Source organism: Cajanus cajan, chromosome 2 (assembly GCF_000230855.2).
Source record: "Cajanus cajan strain Asha chromosome 2, NIPB_CcT2T_4, whole genome shotgun sequence".
Classification (NCBI taxonomy): domain Eukaryota; kingdom Viridiplantae; phylum Streptophyta; class Magnoliopsida; order Fabales; family Fabaceae; genus Cajanus; species Cajanus cajan.
In genome coordinates this window covers 17675167-17691348 of record NC_138518.1, presented here as the reverse complement: position 1 = coordinate 17691348, position 16182 = coordinate 17675167, and the positions used below count along the sequence as shown (strand labels likewise).

Here is a 16182-nt window from a genome sequence, read left to right as displayed (position 1 = left end):
TTTCAAAAAACTTGTTATGAAATCAGCTCCTCAAGAATTTGATTAATTCTCAAATTACTCTTCTAATTTGTTTTGTTGATTATCTTTTTTATTTTTAATTAATACGAAAAACGACATTATGAAACGATGACGTTTTTTTTTCTTCTATTTTTTTTTTTATCAACAAGAACTGGACAATTAATCGGTATCCCTTGTACCAACAATTATTACTTCATAAAGATTAACATAATGATATTTTAAGAAAATAAACTACTTTTTTAGTGATTAATTTTTTTAAAAAAAATTAATAATAATACGCGGGTAAACAAATTTCAAGTTTTCTTCTTTATGTAAATAATTTATTATTTGAATGATTGTTGCCCCTTTTGCCCATTCCACTCTTGTTGAAAAGAAGTCAAAAAAGGTAAAAAGCAAACACTAGTGTATTCTACTCATTCGTCATTCCGTTTTCAGAAATCAAACAAGCCATTAGAAAAACAAGACCCACAAGAGGTCAATGATTACAAGTGCCTACTTTTTGCCTCTCGAGACAACTTTGTTCCTATATTAATTATAATTATTAATTATCCTTAGCTTCACTTTTGTCCTTTTATTTTGCTCAATTTCGTTTCTCATTTTCTTTGTGATTCTTGACTCCCTACTCGTCATTTAACTCAATAAGACACTGATTTTACATGGTAATGCGAATAAATAGAAAGTTAATTAATTCCATGTCATCAGATCGGCCATATTAAAAGTATAATTTGGAGGTAAGTTTCTTTCTTCTTCTTCTGTTTTTTTTTTTTTTCCTTTGGTATCTTCAGTGTTATTATTATTATTTTTTATATTGAGTTTGATTCTCATGAATTAATAAATAAAAAATAGTGTAATGTCAATATTTTTTTGTTAGATATTAAATATTAAACTAATAAATGCATTACAATTTCTTAATTAAAAAGTGGAAGGCCAAATTAGCAAATAATAAATTTGAAGAAATGAAAAAAAAAAAAAGATAAAATGTCACTAACTTTTGTTGTGTATAGAGAATTCTTATATAGTTTATTTTGGGTTTAAATCTCTCATTCATACACCAACAATCTTTTTATCATATGCGAATCTCTTATGTATAGTATGCTCTCACCACACAATTTACATTGATCATGAGTATAATACACAAGTAAATCAACATTGCATTTTAATCTAAAGCTATCATTATTCAGTTATTTTCAATATGAGATTCTAACTCATACTTATACACCAATAAACTTATTGATTATTAAGCAAAATTGAATATACCAAAAAAAGTCTAACTCAGTTGCATGAACTGTTGTAAATCTTTCGAATGATTAAAAAAAAGAAAAAAATGGAACAGACATTCTGGTTTCCGAGGATCTATCCGAGCGTGATTTGCTCTCAGTTCTCGTACTGTTGTCGTTATCTCTACTTCTCTTGATTCCGCAAATGTAGTTAAAAAAAAAATGTCTCACCTATCACTTTCCTCAACCTTAGAAAAAAATTAGGTACCAAACCACAGTGGTAAGTGTTGGAGTGAAAGAAAGGGTCCACAACGTGCTCTCTCACTCTCTTTTTGACATTTTCAAATGCCAACTGATTTCATCTCTCTCATAACATTTCATTTCCAACTTAGCTCAACAAGTAGTTAAGGGTGAGAGTCTCTTGTTAATTCAGTAATCACCATCTTTTCCTTATTGTTTTTTCTAAGTGGGATTATAATTTTACAACTTTTGATGTAGTTTAGGGTCATGTTTGTTTCACTTTTGAGATTCAAGTTTTTGTACTACAATACATGACTCAAGATTCAGACAAAGTTATGGAATCTGTTTGAGTTTTTTTTTTTTTTTGTGTTATATTGCATATATTCTGCTTAATTATTTCTTAATGCAGTGCATGGTTTTGAAAAGAATATCAGTTTTGGTGTTTTCATCATCTTATTAGTCCTTACTCTCTTGTTTCTTCAAAATTGTCATTCATATTGTGTCTATTTTTCTTAAGCATCAATTGTTTTGTTTTTTTTATTTATTTATGATAAAACTAGGTACCATTTTCCATCTTTTTCATTCATGGGGAAGATCGCAATGCAACCTTTATCTCGAGAGGCTTCAAATTATGATGAAGTTTTCATGCAACAGAGCTTGCTCTTTGATGATAGTCTAAAGGTAACTTCGGTACATTGCCTCATTTTATTTTGTTTTAATATTCTGTACCTGATAGAATTCTCAAGTTGTATTTTTGATATATCCATATTCCATATATATTACAAGGATTTGAAAAATCTGAGAACACAATTATACTCAGCAGCTGAATATTTTGAACTCTCTTACGCCAATGATGACCAGAAACAGATGTGAGTTACCTTCTTTGCTTCAGTTAGTCTATATTTAGGTCCTGTTCAGACAAATTTTTCAATTACAATTAGCATGAGAAGAAAATAGTAAGATAAGATGAATTAAATTTATAGTAGTTTACCCATAAGTTAATTTATAAATATTGTCTTATTTAGTTTCTTTAAAAGTTAATTTTAACTTATGCATATTATTCTGGGATGGAAAACATTTAAAACTAGAGATTATTTATGTTTAGAATTAGAATACTCAATATGTATAAATTATGGCCTCTTAATACTAGGAAGAGGTTATTTACATGTATTTGGATGTATTAAAATCTCATATTCTTTTGGAGATAATTTTTAAATATCCCAGCATGATTACATCTGATCCTAATTAGTTTAAACATCTCTAGTTTTATGATATTTAAAGGTACACATACTTATGGGTCAAGTTTAATTCATGTAACTTTCTTGTTTTTTCCACTTATTAAGAGAAATTTAGCTGAACTGGACCTTATTTTGACATTATTATAGATCATTTATACCCTTCATTACTTTTAATTTTCTGTCATGTTTGCAGAGTGATTGAAACATTGAAGGATTATGCCATCAAAGCTCTTATAAATACGGTGGATCATTTAGGGTCTGTGACCTATAAGGTGAATGACTTGTTAGATGAAAAGATTGTTGAAGTTTCTGAGACAGAGCTACGTTTATCATGTATTCAACAGGTATACTTACCCTTTTCATTCCGCTTCAGGAAAATAATATAATTGCAAATATTAACGATTGATTAATTTACTACCAAGTTATTGAATGAAATCATCAACAAACTTGGATGATCTTATCTTTTTCGTTGACTAATACTATGTGACAGCATGTTTACTAAACATCTTAATTTCAGTAAGTCGTGTTGTACTTCATCAATGAGAACATTTTATTTATGAAGTATTTCAGCATAATATAGTTATAGAAGAGCTTTGAATCATCCACAAATCGGGGGAACAAATCTTGTTAACATTGTTTTTCCTTAATGTGGAACATTATTAGAGAATAAGGACGTGCCAAGCATTCATGGATCATGAGGGGTGTACCCAGCAATCATCGGTGATTGATGCTCCAAAATATCATAAACGTTATATTTTGCCAGGCAAGATTATAAAACATTATCCTCACCTCTCTTCAAATTTTAAGCTATATTTGAAAATGAAATGGATGAAAGTTAATTACAATTCTTTTTGGATATCTGTATGATGAAACAGAAAAAAAAAAAAAAATTTGGTTCCTCAAATGGAATAAAATGCATGTCATTGGCTTCCATTCTATTTTATCCTATTTTGAACAATCCAAATAATAGAACCTAGTGCCATTTCATTCCACTACACTCCATTCCAACCTTTCCATCAATCCAAAGATCACTTAAGGAAAAGCTTTTATTTTTCTCCCTTTATACTATTAATACAATATCTAACACACTTTTTTCTAATACACCCTCTTGTCTTAGAAATTATTAAGTAATTTAGAATCAGCAAGTGATCATAGTCTCAATCAATCATTATGTGTCATTTTATTATTTTTAAATTTATGAAAAAAATTAATTAAACTTAATTATATGTCATGTAAAGATTAATTAAAAATTATGTCGTCCGAGACCATCTAATAATTTATCCTCTTGGTTAAAATTTCTTGAAAGTTATAACAAAAATTATGAGCCCCACATAATTTTCTCTCTAAGATATTTATTCATATAATTTGTGTTTGTGTGTGATGTATATTGACCCCATTTCAGCTGGGGAGACACTACGTGGTGCCAATTTAACAAAATCAAAATACATGGGATGCAGCCTAGATGATGAAGATGACTGGCATCACTTCAGAAATGGTATCTCATTTTTCTCTCCCCTATTTTCACTCTAAAATCTTAAACATAAGTTAACATATTTATATATATTATTCTGATTTGCATACCAAAGCTGTTCGAGCCACCATACGAGAAACGCCAACATCTACAGAGAGGTGATTACATATTCTGCGTAACATTCTAGGATAACATAGGTTTCCTTAGCCACAAAATCATGTTCACACAACTCTTTATGTTGATGCAGCAAAGGGAGTTCCCCATCACCTTCTTTGCAACCTCAGAGAGCAGGAGCATTTTCATTCACTTCAACCATGACAAAAAAAGATTTAGGTAACATAAAAGGAAATGACTGTCCATGGCTTATAAACATTCATGGTATCTTTAATTTATGAGACTAAACATGTCTAATATCAACTTGAATTATACATTGTTAAGTTCAACTCATTTATCAAACTGAGTTCAATTTTTATTCTAAGTTCAACTTTTCATGAATCAAGTATGCAATTAAGATAGTCTCAAAGAGGCTTCTACTAAGGCGGGGTTTGGAATAACTTCAATAATCATTTGATATCTTATTATTCATTCAACTATTATGTGGTCTACCAAATATTTCTTTGCCATTTTAACATGAAAGTTAAAGATCTATGTGTGTTCTTATTAGCATTTGAACTGCAATTTGCAGAGAAGCGAACAGTTTCACCATACAGATTTCCACTTTTACGCACTGGATCTCTATCAAGTAGGCCTACAACACCCAAGACTAGTAGTAGACCAACTACTCCAAACTCAGCCAGGAGACCCACCACACCAAGTCCTTCTGATGAAAGATTAAGGGTAATTAATTTATTAAGCTGAATTCAATTCACTTTTTGCAATATGATGCCAACTATGGAACAATTGATACTTCAATTTACTTCACCTATCTATAAGACTGCATCTAATACCAGTACTCTTAGATACTTCACCAATGCAATTCAGTATCTATATCCAATATTAATACTCAAAGATACTTCACTGATACATGTCGATGAAGTATCTAAACTTTTATATCTACTATGAAAATCTTATATGACATTGATATTCTCGTATACTTCACCAATACTTATGGTTTCTGTCCATATATTATCAGTACGCTTCAGAGCCGCGGAAATCAGCTTCAATGCGATTACCTGCTGAGAGAGACGTAGAACAGCACCACCCCAGTAAAAGTAAGCGTCTTCTCAAGTCCTTGCTAAGCAGGCGCAAGTCTAAGAAGGATGACATGCTATACAGTTACTTAGATGAATACTGATGATTGAATGACATAGTTTCATACAAACAAAATGAGTGCAAGGGAAAGAAAGAAAGAAAGAGTTCATGGAAAGTGTTTAGCTTTTGCTTCCTGCTTCATTTTCACATGCAGCATTTGTTTGTACTTTGTTATTTCTTTCAGGTTTGGAATGAACATATATTGTATGGTATTGGTATTTTTACTTTTGCTCTTTTTTCTCTTCTTTATTCTGTCGTAAGCTAAGCTCCCAATGTTATCTTGCGTCATCTCTTGACACAATTGCTCATCGGCTTGAGAATTGAAGGCGTCTCAAACCCTAGTCTAGTTTGCATCCATGATTTTTGGGAATTTACTGACTTTTGTATATAATATGGTTTTGCAACATGATGAAAATCGTTTCACATTTTAAGTATTGTTTCCTTGTATTATTTAAAAGAAAAATAGATATGCTGAATTTGATAGAAGGTTTAATCTTATCTTACAGTGTTTTCCCCTCGCATGAACTATCATTTTGATCTATGAATCAAAGTGTTAGAATCGATCATTTCAGCCTCTATGGATATGGGTGAAAATGACCTTAAAAAGTGTTTTCCTTTGATCATTTGGATCCCTACATTACTACTAAGTGCTAATTATTTAATATATGTTTGAATATTGGTTTAAAATCACATTCAACGAAAAGCACATATTCCAATAAATAAATAAAAAGTACAAATTTGTAAGTATTATCTTTTTTTCAATCTCAATTAAATCAAACTCAACTGATTTCCAAACACATCCTTAATGTTAACCACGACTAGCTGCAAATGTTTTGGAGTTGAAAATTAGCATCAGTCAATTGTGAGAAATGAGTTTATCTACTATTTTTTACACTAGCTTTTTTTTTTTCTTTCTCGTGTTATTTAGTATTTTGACGTATTGGTCAGATTGGATTACCTTATTTTTAAAATAACTTTAACTTGTAATTTAAAGGGGCAAAAAACTCAAACTAAATAGACTCAATTTCTTTTGGGCTTAGTATTTACTAGCCCGTGAACTAAGATAAATTAATCTAATCCTTTTTTTTTTCTTTTTTATATGGGCAATATAAGAAATCATGGGGGGCAATGTTAGCAAATTCAAAATACTTTCAAGTCTTTCCATAACACATCATCTCACGTTGGCATGCAACTTTAGCCATTATGCTACACGCTTATTTGTTGTGGTACAATGTCACATTTTTTTTTCTTCACAAATTGCCTGGTTTTGATTGTAAAGAGACAATCGGCATATCATGAATTAAAAGCCCATGCTCGCTTGTTTTTGTTTATCTCTTTTGTTCATAATGTTTGTTTTTAATATTTAAAGTAATTATCCATACTTATTAACTATCCTAGCAAAAAACTGAAGTTCCTAAGAAAAGGAATTCCTACGGGATGAGTCAACTCAATTTGACAATTTCAATGTGTATTGCAAATTTTGAGATGACCTATGGGTTTCCTCTCAAATAGGGTTTCACTTTTTGATGTTCAAGAAGATTGAGTGAGAAAAAGTGTCTCTCTAGGATTATCATCAATGCTATTACAAGAAATGATCCCTCTCCTATGTCAACAATAATCTCTTCGAAAACTATTCTATTTAATTTTCCATGTCTTTAATGGGTGCTTCATGATTTTTGAAAGTAAATTGGATTAATTAGTTTAGGGTACGTAGTTTCTAACTAGACATTTGTGGAGTTGGTGGTTAAGCTCAAGTATTGAATTCATATCCATCTTGCTTCCAAGAGAGATTAATTCATAATTATTAGAACAAGTCCTACCTCATTGTCTAATAAAATTTCTCATATAATTTATTCACTCATTATTTTGTGGGAAACCTAACATCGACCATTACATAGCCACCACATAAACTACACTTGATGAATATTTGTTAGGGGCATGAATGAAATTTGTTGCAGATTAATGTTCATCTATGTAGTGAGAGTTTCTACTTGATTTTGGATCAACTTGTTATAAGCAAGCAAGGCATTTTGTGGTTTAAATTAATGGTGTGTTTGGATGAGAAATTTTACAAATTCAAGAAATTTGAAATTCTTGGTATTTGAATTACTTTAATTTCAATTTCTATCATTATTAAAATGTTTGTTTGGATAAGTCAATTCAAATTTCTTAAATTTTAAATTATTAGTTTGGATATGATAATTTGAATCTACCATGGTAAAATTGATTTTAAAAATATATTTGTATGTTGAGATTTTTAAATAAAATTTTATAAAAATAAATATTAACCAATTTTTAAATATTTAATAATTTTAAAAATTAATATTAGATAATATTTAATAATTTTAAAAGTATTTTTGAATATTCAATAATTGAAAACATGAAGAGATAAGAGATAAGATAAAATATATAAGTGAAATAAGAAAAAATATATGAGAAATTTCAAATTCATACTTTTTTGGAAGAATTTAAAATTTTACTATTTCAAGAAATTTCACAAATGCTTGGATTTCAAATTCTTTGTAAATTCTTCATTCAAACAAAGTATTTCATCTTAAAGAATTTGAAATTCTTCAAACGAATGAATTACTCTATTTAAATTTATCATCAAACACACTCTAAGACTTTTTTAATTAGATGGTATTATTCCTCCGATTATCTACTTGATGTTCATTGAAGGCCATAACTTCTAGTTCCTTAGCCTCATCAACTGTCCTCTAGCTAGTTCAGGTATTTTAGACCCCTTCTCCCAAATTGATTTTTGGGCAACAAGTGCCATAGAAGGTTGCTTCTAGCTTGTAATTTTTTAACATTCTCACAAAAGCTACATAACCCATCACTAAAAATCGTAATAAGGTAAGAACAAAAATATTAAGCAAAAATAAATTTTCTAAATTTTCTTTTCATGACTTGGTTAGCTATTTCTTAACTCAACGTTGATTATTCCTATTTTAATTTGCTTTTGTTCTTTTCTTTTTCAAGTTGTAGATAAAATAAAAAGGACTATGACAATGATTACCTTGTATTAACAATAATATATATATATATATATATATATATATATATATATGACGTGAAATATCAACGGAAAATACGAAATGATATCTAATTTAGTGTTTAATCCCTTTGTTAAGTGATACTAGTATTAGGGACGGAGATTGACTTATACAATGAATTGTAAAAATCATGCAATCCACAAACATACACAAAGAAACCATTATTCAATTGAAACAAATTATTTGCTTTCAATTTTTCAAACTATCATGCCACCTCCTCCAACACAGGTTATACAATGAATTGTAAAATCCAAAATGGAGAAACATAAAAAAGAGAACTACTTTTATAAGTTATTTAAGGTACTAATAGGATTATCATCATCGAATCAAACCCACACTAACTAGGGTCCAAGGTTTATGGTGAATAACATGCACAAGTAAAACTTTCCCTAATTAGAACTAATATGCAATTTGTTGTCATAGTTGTCAGTGTTGTGGGTGTGGTTGCTAGCAACAGTCTTCCAAACCTTGTTGATGGTTTTCATGGTTGGGTCGTCATGGACTTGAAGAGGTTCAACAACCATTTTCTTTTCCTTTCGTTTTGGGCCTGTGATGTGGTCAAGTAAGCATTGCTAACGGTGTTAAGTAACATATAGATCCGTTTGAGGACTAAATTGAGGAATGCAGATCAATTTCGAGGATTTTTTTTTTAATTTCATTAATTCTAAATACTGAAGTAACATAAGGTTACAAATTTAGGGATTAAATTGGGTGTTTATTTTTATTTGTTTTTATATTTATTTTATATGAAAATACAATTATTGTTTTGAGAACTCTTAATAATTTTTTGTAAGTTGACCTAAAAGACTTTTATACATGATAATGATGAAACACGAGATTTTTTGTTTAATAGATTATTCTCATAATATATTTTTAAAAAATGATGCAAGAAAAATAAAATCTATAAACCAAACAAATATTAAATTGAACTTTATTTATTATACTAAAATTGAAATTAGCTTGGCTTTTCAATAAAAATAAAAAATTCTAGGTCAATTCTTGGTAGATTGCTAATCTTACTCGAATGTAAAAGATGACCATATATTTATTGTCAAATTTATTGAAAACAAACTTATATTTATTTTTAGAATAATGAATTTGAGTGTAACTCTAGCCTACAAAATCAACTTGTAAAGTAAGGATTGTTTTCTACTTCTATATTATTTAATTGTCTTATCTTTAAATGATGGGTGACCCTTTTGAATGATTTAGGAAATATGATTTTTTTAATGATTTAGGATAGTTTTAATATCATCTTAGAATAGTGGATTTGAGTCTAACTCAAGTCTACAAAATCTGTTTGTAAAGTAAGGATTGTTCTGTACTTATATACTATTTAATTGTCTTATCTCTAAATGGTGAATGTTCCTTTTGAATGATCTAGGATATGTGATTTTTTTTAATGATCTAAGATAACTCTAATATTATCTTAAAATAGTAGATTTGAGTCTAATATCAATATGGGACTTGAATTTTTTTTAATATTTTCTAATTTTAATAATAATTAATCCTTCTTGGAATTTTATTTTATTTTTTCTTCGAATCATATTTTTTTGGTATAAAAAAAATGAATCAAAATGTGTTGATAAGAAATCCAAACTCATTACATAAATCCTCAATTGCCGGATTAATTAGTAAAAGGGAATATTTCTATGCATGAACCACACAAATGAAGGAACATATTTTAAAATAAATTTATTTCCGTCATTGTGCTATGGCTGGATGCATGTACGTAAGTCTAGGAAAAAGGAAGATGATATTCTACAGTGCATTATTATTATTATTATATATATAAGCCAGAGCACCATTTTGTTTCCGGAATTCTGCCATGGGAGGATGCATGTACATATGCATGAAGCCTTAGAATCATAAACATATTATATATTAGATTATTGGTAAATCACTAATTTTTATCGAAAATCATAAACATATATAAATATATTTTCTTTTTAATATAATTTATTTCATATCTAAAAGACATAATTTAAATCTTTAATAATTTATTTAAAAATATATAAATTGATATCACTTACATCAATATTGATTACTGTTGAGATACAAATAAGTCCCACATCGATAAAATATGATAAAAAAAATAACAACTTATATAGTATAAAATACTTCAATGATTGAAAGGTATCACCCAAAAGCAAAACCGTGAGGGTTAAGGCCCAAAGCAGATAATATTTCATCATTATAGAGTATGCTTGTATAATAACCTTATAAAACAACCCTCATAAAATATCCCCTTACACAAATACCATAAAATAAGTCCAATAGTGTTATCAGAATCGCAGGTTGAATTTGGTGACAACTAATAACTCTTATAAAAAAGGACAAAAAAAAAGACAGATTGTACTACATGGTTAGGTCCCTTGTTTGAGGGGAGGACTGTTAGGATACAAACAAGTCCTTTCGAGTAATAACCAAGAACAAAACCGTGAGGGCTAAGACCCAAAATAATACTTTCATAAAATATCTCTCTCACAGACAAATTAATATCATAAAAATAACCCTATCAATTACCTTTACCTTTAGTATTATTATTATTATTATGTATAAGCCCATACCACGATTTTGTTGTTTCATGCACTAATATTGTCTTGTCTTCCGGTGTTTCAAAATACGACGTAGGCACCATTGCAGCCATTCAAAGTCAACCAATAAAATTGACCCTAAATGCTATGAACCTCATAATGTGATGAATGATGATCCTTTCAGGACATCTAGAGTCACGAGTTTTAGAATAGAGTTCTCACGAAATAGGTAAATGATTGGTGGTCGGTGGAGTAGTTTCTACCATATAGTAACCATGGCTTGAGGTTTAATGTCAATCATTAAGAAAAAAAAAACGCATTTAAAAAACATTAGCATTTGGTATCAAAAGCACTTGGTATTAGATATAGACTATATATAGTAAGTTTCTTAATACTCAGTCCTACTCATAACAGTGTAATATAGTTGAAAGATAATTTTATTTCTTAAATTCATAATATATTTGTAGAAAATAGTTAATAGATAATTTTATTTCTAAAAACTATAATATATTTATTTGTCGAGAAACATTAAATTTTATTTTTATTTTCTTCGACAACAATATATTCTTTTTATACATACAATTACAGTTTTAAAAGATTTTTAATTAATTTTAAACTCTTATAAATTTTTTATAGAGATCAAATATGTTTTTAACTGATGATAATTTTTGTGGACATATAAGTTATTATCTTATTTTAGGTTTTGTATAGTTTAGAGGTGTCAAATAGGTCAGTCTAACACAACTCACTCTCAACCTATTAAAAAAAGTTGGTTGGATTGAATTAGATCCATTTTTTCATATCGTTGAAAGGTTGACTTGAAGGACTCAACCCATCAAAAAAATTATAAATTATTTTATTTTATTAATCTTAAATTTTCTTCAGATCAAATATAATTTAAAAAAATAAAAAAGAGTTATAAAATAAATAGTAATGAAATATTCAATGGACATGTAGTTAATAAATTCATCAATAATATTAAAATAAGTCTATTAACTACAAATAAGTCTACCAACAACCATAAAATAAGTATACAATAATATAATCACAAATAAGACTTGATAAGTAAATGAAACACAAATAAAACGACATCAATCAATGTCAATGCTTAAAGTGAAGAAAAATAGGTCAATTCAATGGGTCAACCCAACATGTTAACGTGACGTGCCAACTCAATCCAATCTATCATTGAACTTGTTGAGTTGGTGGGTTATACAGGTTAGGTTATGCATTAAGATGTTGAGATTGAAAGTGCAATCCAACCCCATTTGAGCGGGTTATGCTAGTCAATTTGTTGGGTTGAGCCTTTTTTAATACCCTTAATATGACTTTAATAATGTGGTAGTAGGGGTTGAGAATCACGAAAAAATTGTACCAAAAATTAGTTGTGAACAAATGAATTTCCTAAAATATGTTAAGCATTATTCTAAAGGACTTATTCCCAATATCTACAGAAGCCCAAAATAGAACAAAACCGTCTCAGTTTTCTAACTGAGACTATAGAACTAGCAAGAACAAAAATTCATAACCTAGAGTAGAGAGAGAAGAGAGTTGTGTTTCTTGATGTTTCTTTCGCTTTCAGGAGAAAATGTTATATATAGAAGGTTGGAAGCATTGCATGAATTAAAAGACAATCAAAGGAAATAAAAAGTAATAAAGCAATTATGACTAGAAAGCAACTGACATAACAAAGCATATGATCACACCTAAGCATCCTACTAAACATCATCCTTATTCATAATAACATATGAGCAAATACAAGCAACAAGGGAGTGTTCATGATATAATAATAGAGTTGGATAGAACACACTCCACATAATTACAAGGGAAAATAACACAAGTTGTGTTACAATAAGATGTGAACGTAAGTGATATGTCATGTTCCTAAATATCTATTCTACACAATGTGGTACCAATCATAATCCTAAGAAAGTAGTATAGGAGTACATGCTTAAGGTCACAAAAGTACAACACCTTATTGTTTACTAGAGGAGTGCTAGCAGTACACTCTCTAACACACTATTTTCGTCACTCACTTTTATTAGTTATAATTTATTAAAAATCACAAAATTAGGTGAGAATCATTAAATAAGGTGTAAGACTCGCCAAATTTTGTGTTTTTTAATAATTTCAACCACCGAGAGAATGTTTAAAAAAGTGTGATAGAGAGTATATTGCTAACATTTCTCTTGGTTACTATCAATTGAGCGCTATCTACTAGAATTATATTTTTTCGGTGATTAATTAGGAATGCTAGTCTTTCAAAATGCATCCAACTCACACCATGAGATCAACATAAGTAATTAGGGTTTTTCACACCAAGCAATCCCTCCCCCAAGGTTGAGCTTATGGCTTCCATTCCAAATTCACAAAATACTTTCGACCAAAATCTGAATGAATGATACATGTGTCATACATATAATGAACAAAAATGAAACACAAATAAAACAACGTAAATCAATGTCAATGCTTAAAGTGAAGAAAAATAGGTCAATTCAATGGGTCAACCCAACATGTTAACGTGACATGCCAATCCCAATCTATCATTGAACCTATTGAGTTTGGTGGGTTATGCAGGTTGGGTTATGAGATGTTGAGATTGAAAGTGCAATCCAACCCATTTGAGGGGGTTATGCTAGTCAATTTGTTGGGTTGAGCATTTTTTAACATCCCTAATATGACTTTAATAATGTGATATTGGGGTTGAGAATCGCGAAAAAATTGTACCAAAAAATAGTTGAGAGAAAATGAATTTCCTAAGATATGTTAAGCGTTATCCTAAAGGACTTATCCACAATATCTATAGAAGCCCCAAAATAGAATAGAACCGTCTCAATTTTATAACTAAGACTATAGAACTAGCAAGCACAAAAGTTCATAACCTAGAGTAGAGAGAGAAGACTGTTGTGTTTCTCGATGTGTCTTTCCCCTTCAGGAGAGAGTGTTATACATAGAAGTCTAGAGAAATTTCATGAATTAAAAGACAATCAAAGGAAATAAAAAGTAATAAAGCAATTATGACTAGAAAATAAAAACCATTAAAAATATTTTATGAATAATGAATTTTTGAAGATGCTAAAATCGTTACGCTTTTGTAGCCTCTTAATTTTCAAAAATAATTTTAAAAGGTATATTAATTAAAAATACATAAAAAAAAAACTACAAAAAGTTTGTGTATGTCACACGCATGGGGCAAATCGGTTGATTTGCACAACAACAGACTCACTTTGCCAATGTATATGTGTGCGAGTCTTTCCATTATTACTAGCCTCTTTGTGTGCCTATATATATCACAACTTGATATATAAATCATTCTCCAAAGACAAAACTAGCTGATGTGAGACTTCTTCTTTTGTAATACATATGCACAACAAAAACAATTGACAACCTCACCATATGATCCTACTAAACATCATCCTTATTCATAATAACATATGAGCAAATAATACAAGCAACAAGGGAGTATTCATGATATAATAACAAATTTGGATAGAACACACTCTACATAATTACAAGGGAAAATAATTCAGCAAGTTGTGTTACAATAAGATGTGAATGTAAGTGATATGTTATGTTCCTAAATACCTATTCTACACACATGTGGTACCAATCATAATCCCAAGAAAGTAGTAAAGGAGTACATGCTTAAGGTCACAAAAGTACAACACCTCATTGGTTATTAGAGGAGTGCTAGCAACACGCACACTCTCTAACACACTATTTTTGACACTCACTTTTGTTGGTTATAATTTATTAAAAATTATAAAATTAGGTGAGAGAATCATTAAATAGGTTATAAGACTCACCAAATTTTGTATTTTTTTAATAATTTCAACCAACGAGAGAGTGTTTAAAAAAGTGTGATAGAGAGTGTATTACTAATGTTTCTTAGTTACTATCAATTAAGCACTATCTACTAGAATTATATTTTTCGGTGATTAATTAGGAATGCTAGTCTTTCAAAATACATCCAATTGACACCATGAGATCAACATAAGTAATTAGAGTTTTTCACACCAAGCAATCCTTCCCCCAAGGTCGAGCTTATGGCTTCCATTGTCCAAATTCACAAAATAATTTCGACCAAAATCTAAATGAATGATACATGTCTCATACATATAATGAATAGAAATGTCCCCTTGGACTCCATTCAAAAACAAAAACGTGTGGCTACCATTCTCGCCTTAATAGGTTAGGTTCTACACAAATGAGATACCACCTAACTACCATCCTTGTCACCGAGAATTAGATCACCATCATAGTGATACCAAGTGACACCATACATTTAAAACATATAACAAATACAACTCATGTGAAATCCATGCCTTTGAATTACCTTTGTATATTTTCTAGTTCCCATGTCACTCTCCTAAGTTAACCTTTTAATTATTGATCTTTAATTTTAATGTTAATCCTTAAGTCACACAGGTCCATATTCTAACAAAATCATACTCACTACAAAAAAAAAATGTATTTAACAGAAGTAATTTAATGAAAATTATCATAACATCTAGAAATGTATGCAATTAGCAAGGATTTTCATAACCTTAGTAAAGTTCCAAAGGTTTTTGTTAGTGAAGTAGCCTCGTATAACTTAAGAGGGGGGGTGAATTAAGTTATCTAATTTTTCTTCTCTTTTTAAGTTTTTCCAACTTCTTTCTTATAAATTCAATATCACAAACAAATTGAATGTAATGATGCAAAAACTTCACAATCAAAATTAAAAGTATAGGGAAAGAGAATTGCAAACTTGATTTTATACTAGTTCGGCCAACCTTGCCTACATCTAGTCCTCAAGTCTCCCACTTGAGATTTTTCACTATGCTTGTAACCTTTACAAGACTCCAATTCTCCAACACTTAGGAATTCTCCTTTACAGATCAATAGATGAAATGAATGAAGTAGAACAACTCTCTTTGAAGAGTGGATTTTACACTTTGTTGATCTAGTAGAACTCTTTAGATAATATTTGCAAATGATTTTGGGCAAGTGATTGTAAAGATAATTTTTCATAATTGAGTTCGTAACCTTTTTCTGAAAAATTATTGGCATTTATAGATGTTTGTTTCATAGGTCATGACTTTTTATGAAGAGTTGTGACTTTCTAAAATTTTTCAGAAAATAGGCTCTGGTAATCAATTACAAGACTTGGTA

At 29.5% G+C, this 16182-nt stretch overlaps 1 protein-coding gene across 1 annotated transcript; it reads left to right on the top strand.

Annotated features, from left to right (window-relative positions):
* The first annotated feature begins 1417 nt into the window (after positions 1–1417).
* Positions 1418–5866, top strand: LOC109792532 (protein ABIL2). The gene is made up of 10 exons (XM_020351951.3): positions 1418–1645; positions 2036–2156; positions 2262–2344; positions 2907–3057; positions 3377–3476; positions 4116–4208; positions 4300–4342; positions 4432–4517; positions 4870–5021; positions 5317–5866. The coding sequence occupies exons 2-10, from the start codon at positions 2061–2063 to the stop codon at positions 5476–5478; spliced, it is 966 nt and encodes a 321-aa protein (XP_020207540.2). The 5' UTR covers positions 1418–1645; positions 2036–2060; the 3' UTR covers positions 5479–5866.
* Positions 5867–16182: the final 10316 nt, after the last annotated feature.

Coding starts and splice junctions, on each gene's coding strand:
- LOC109792532 (XM_020351951.3), top strand. CDS start 2,061: ATGGGGAAGATCGCAATGCAACCTTTATCTCGAGAGGCTTCAAATTAT. Junction 3,058..3,376: donor GTTTATCATGTATTCAACAG/GTATACTTACCC, acceptor GAACATTATTAG/AGAATAAGGACGTGCCAAGC. Junction 4,343..4,431: donor ACGCCAACATCTACAGAGAG/GTGATTACATAT, acceptor ATGTTGATGCAG/CAAAGGGAGTTCCCCATCAC.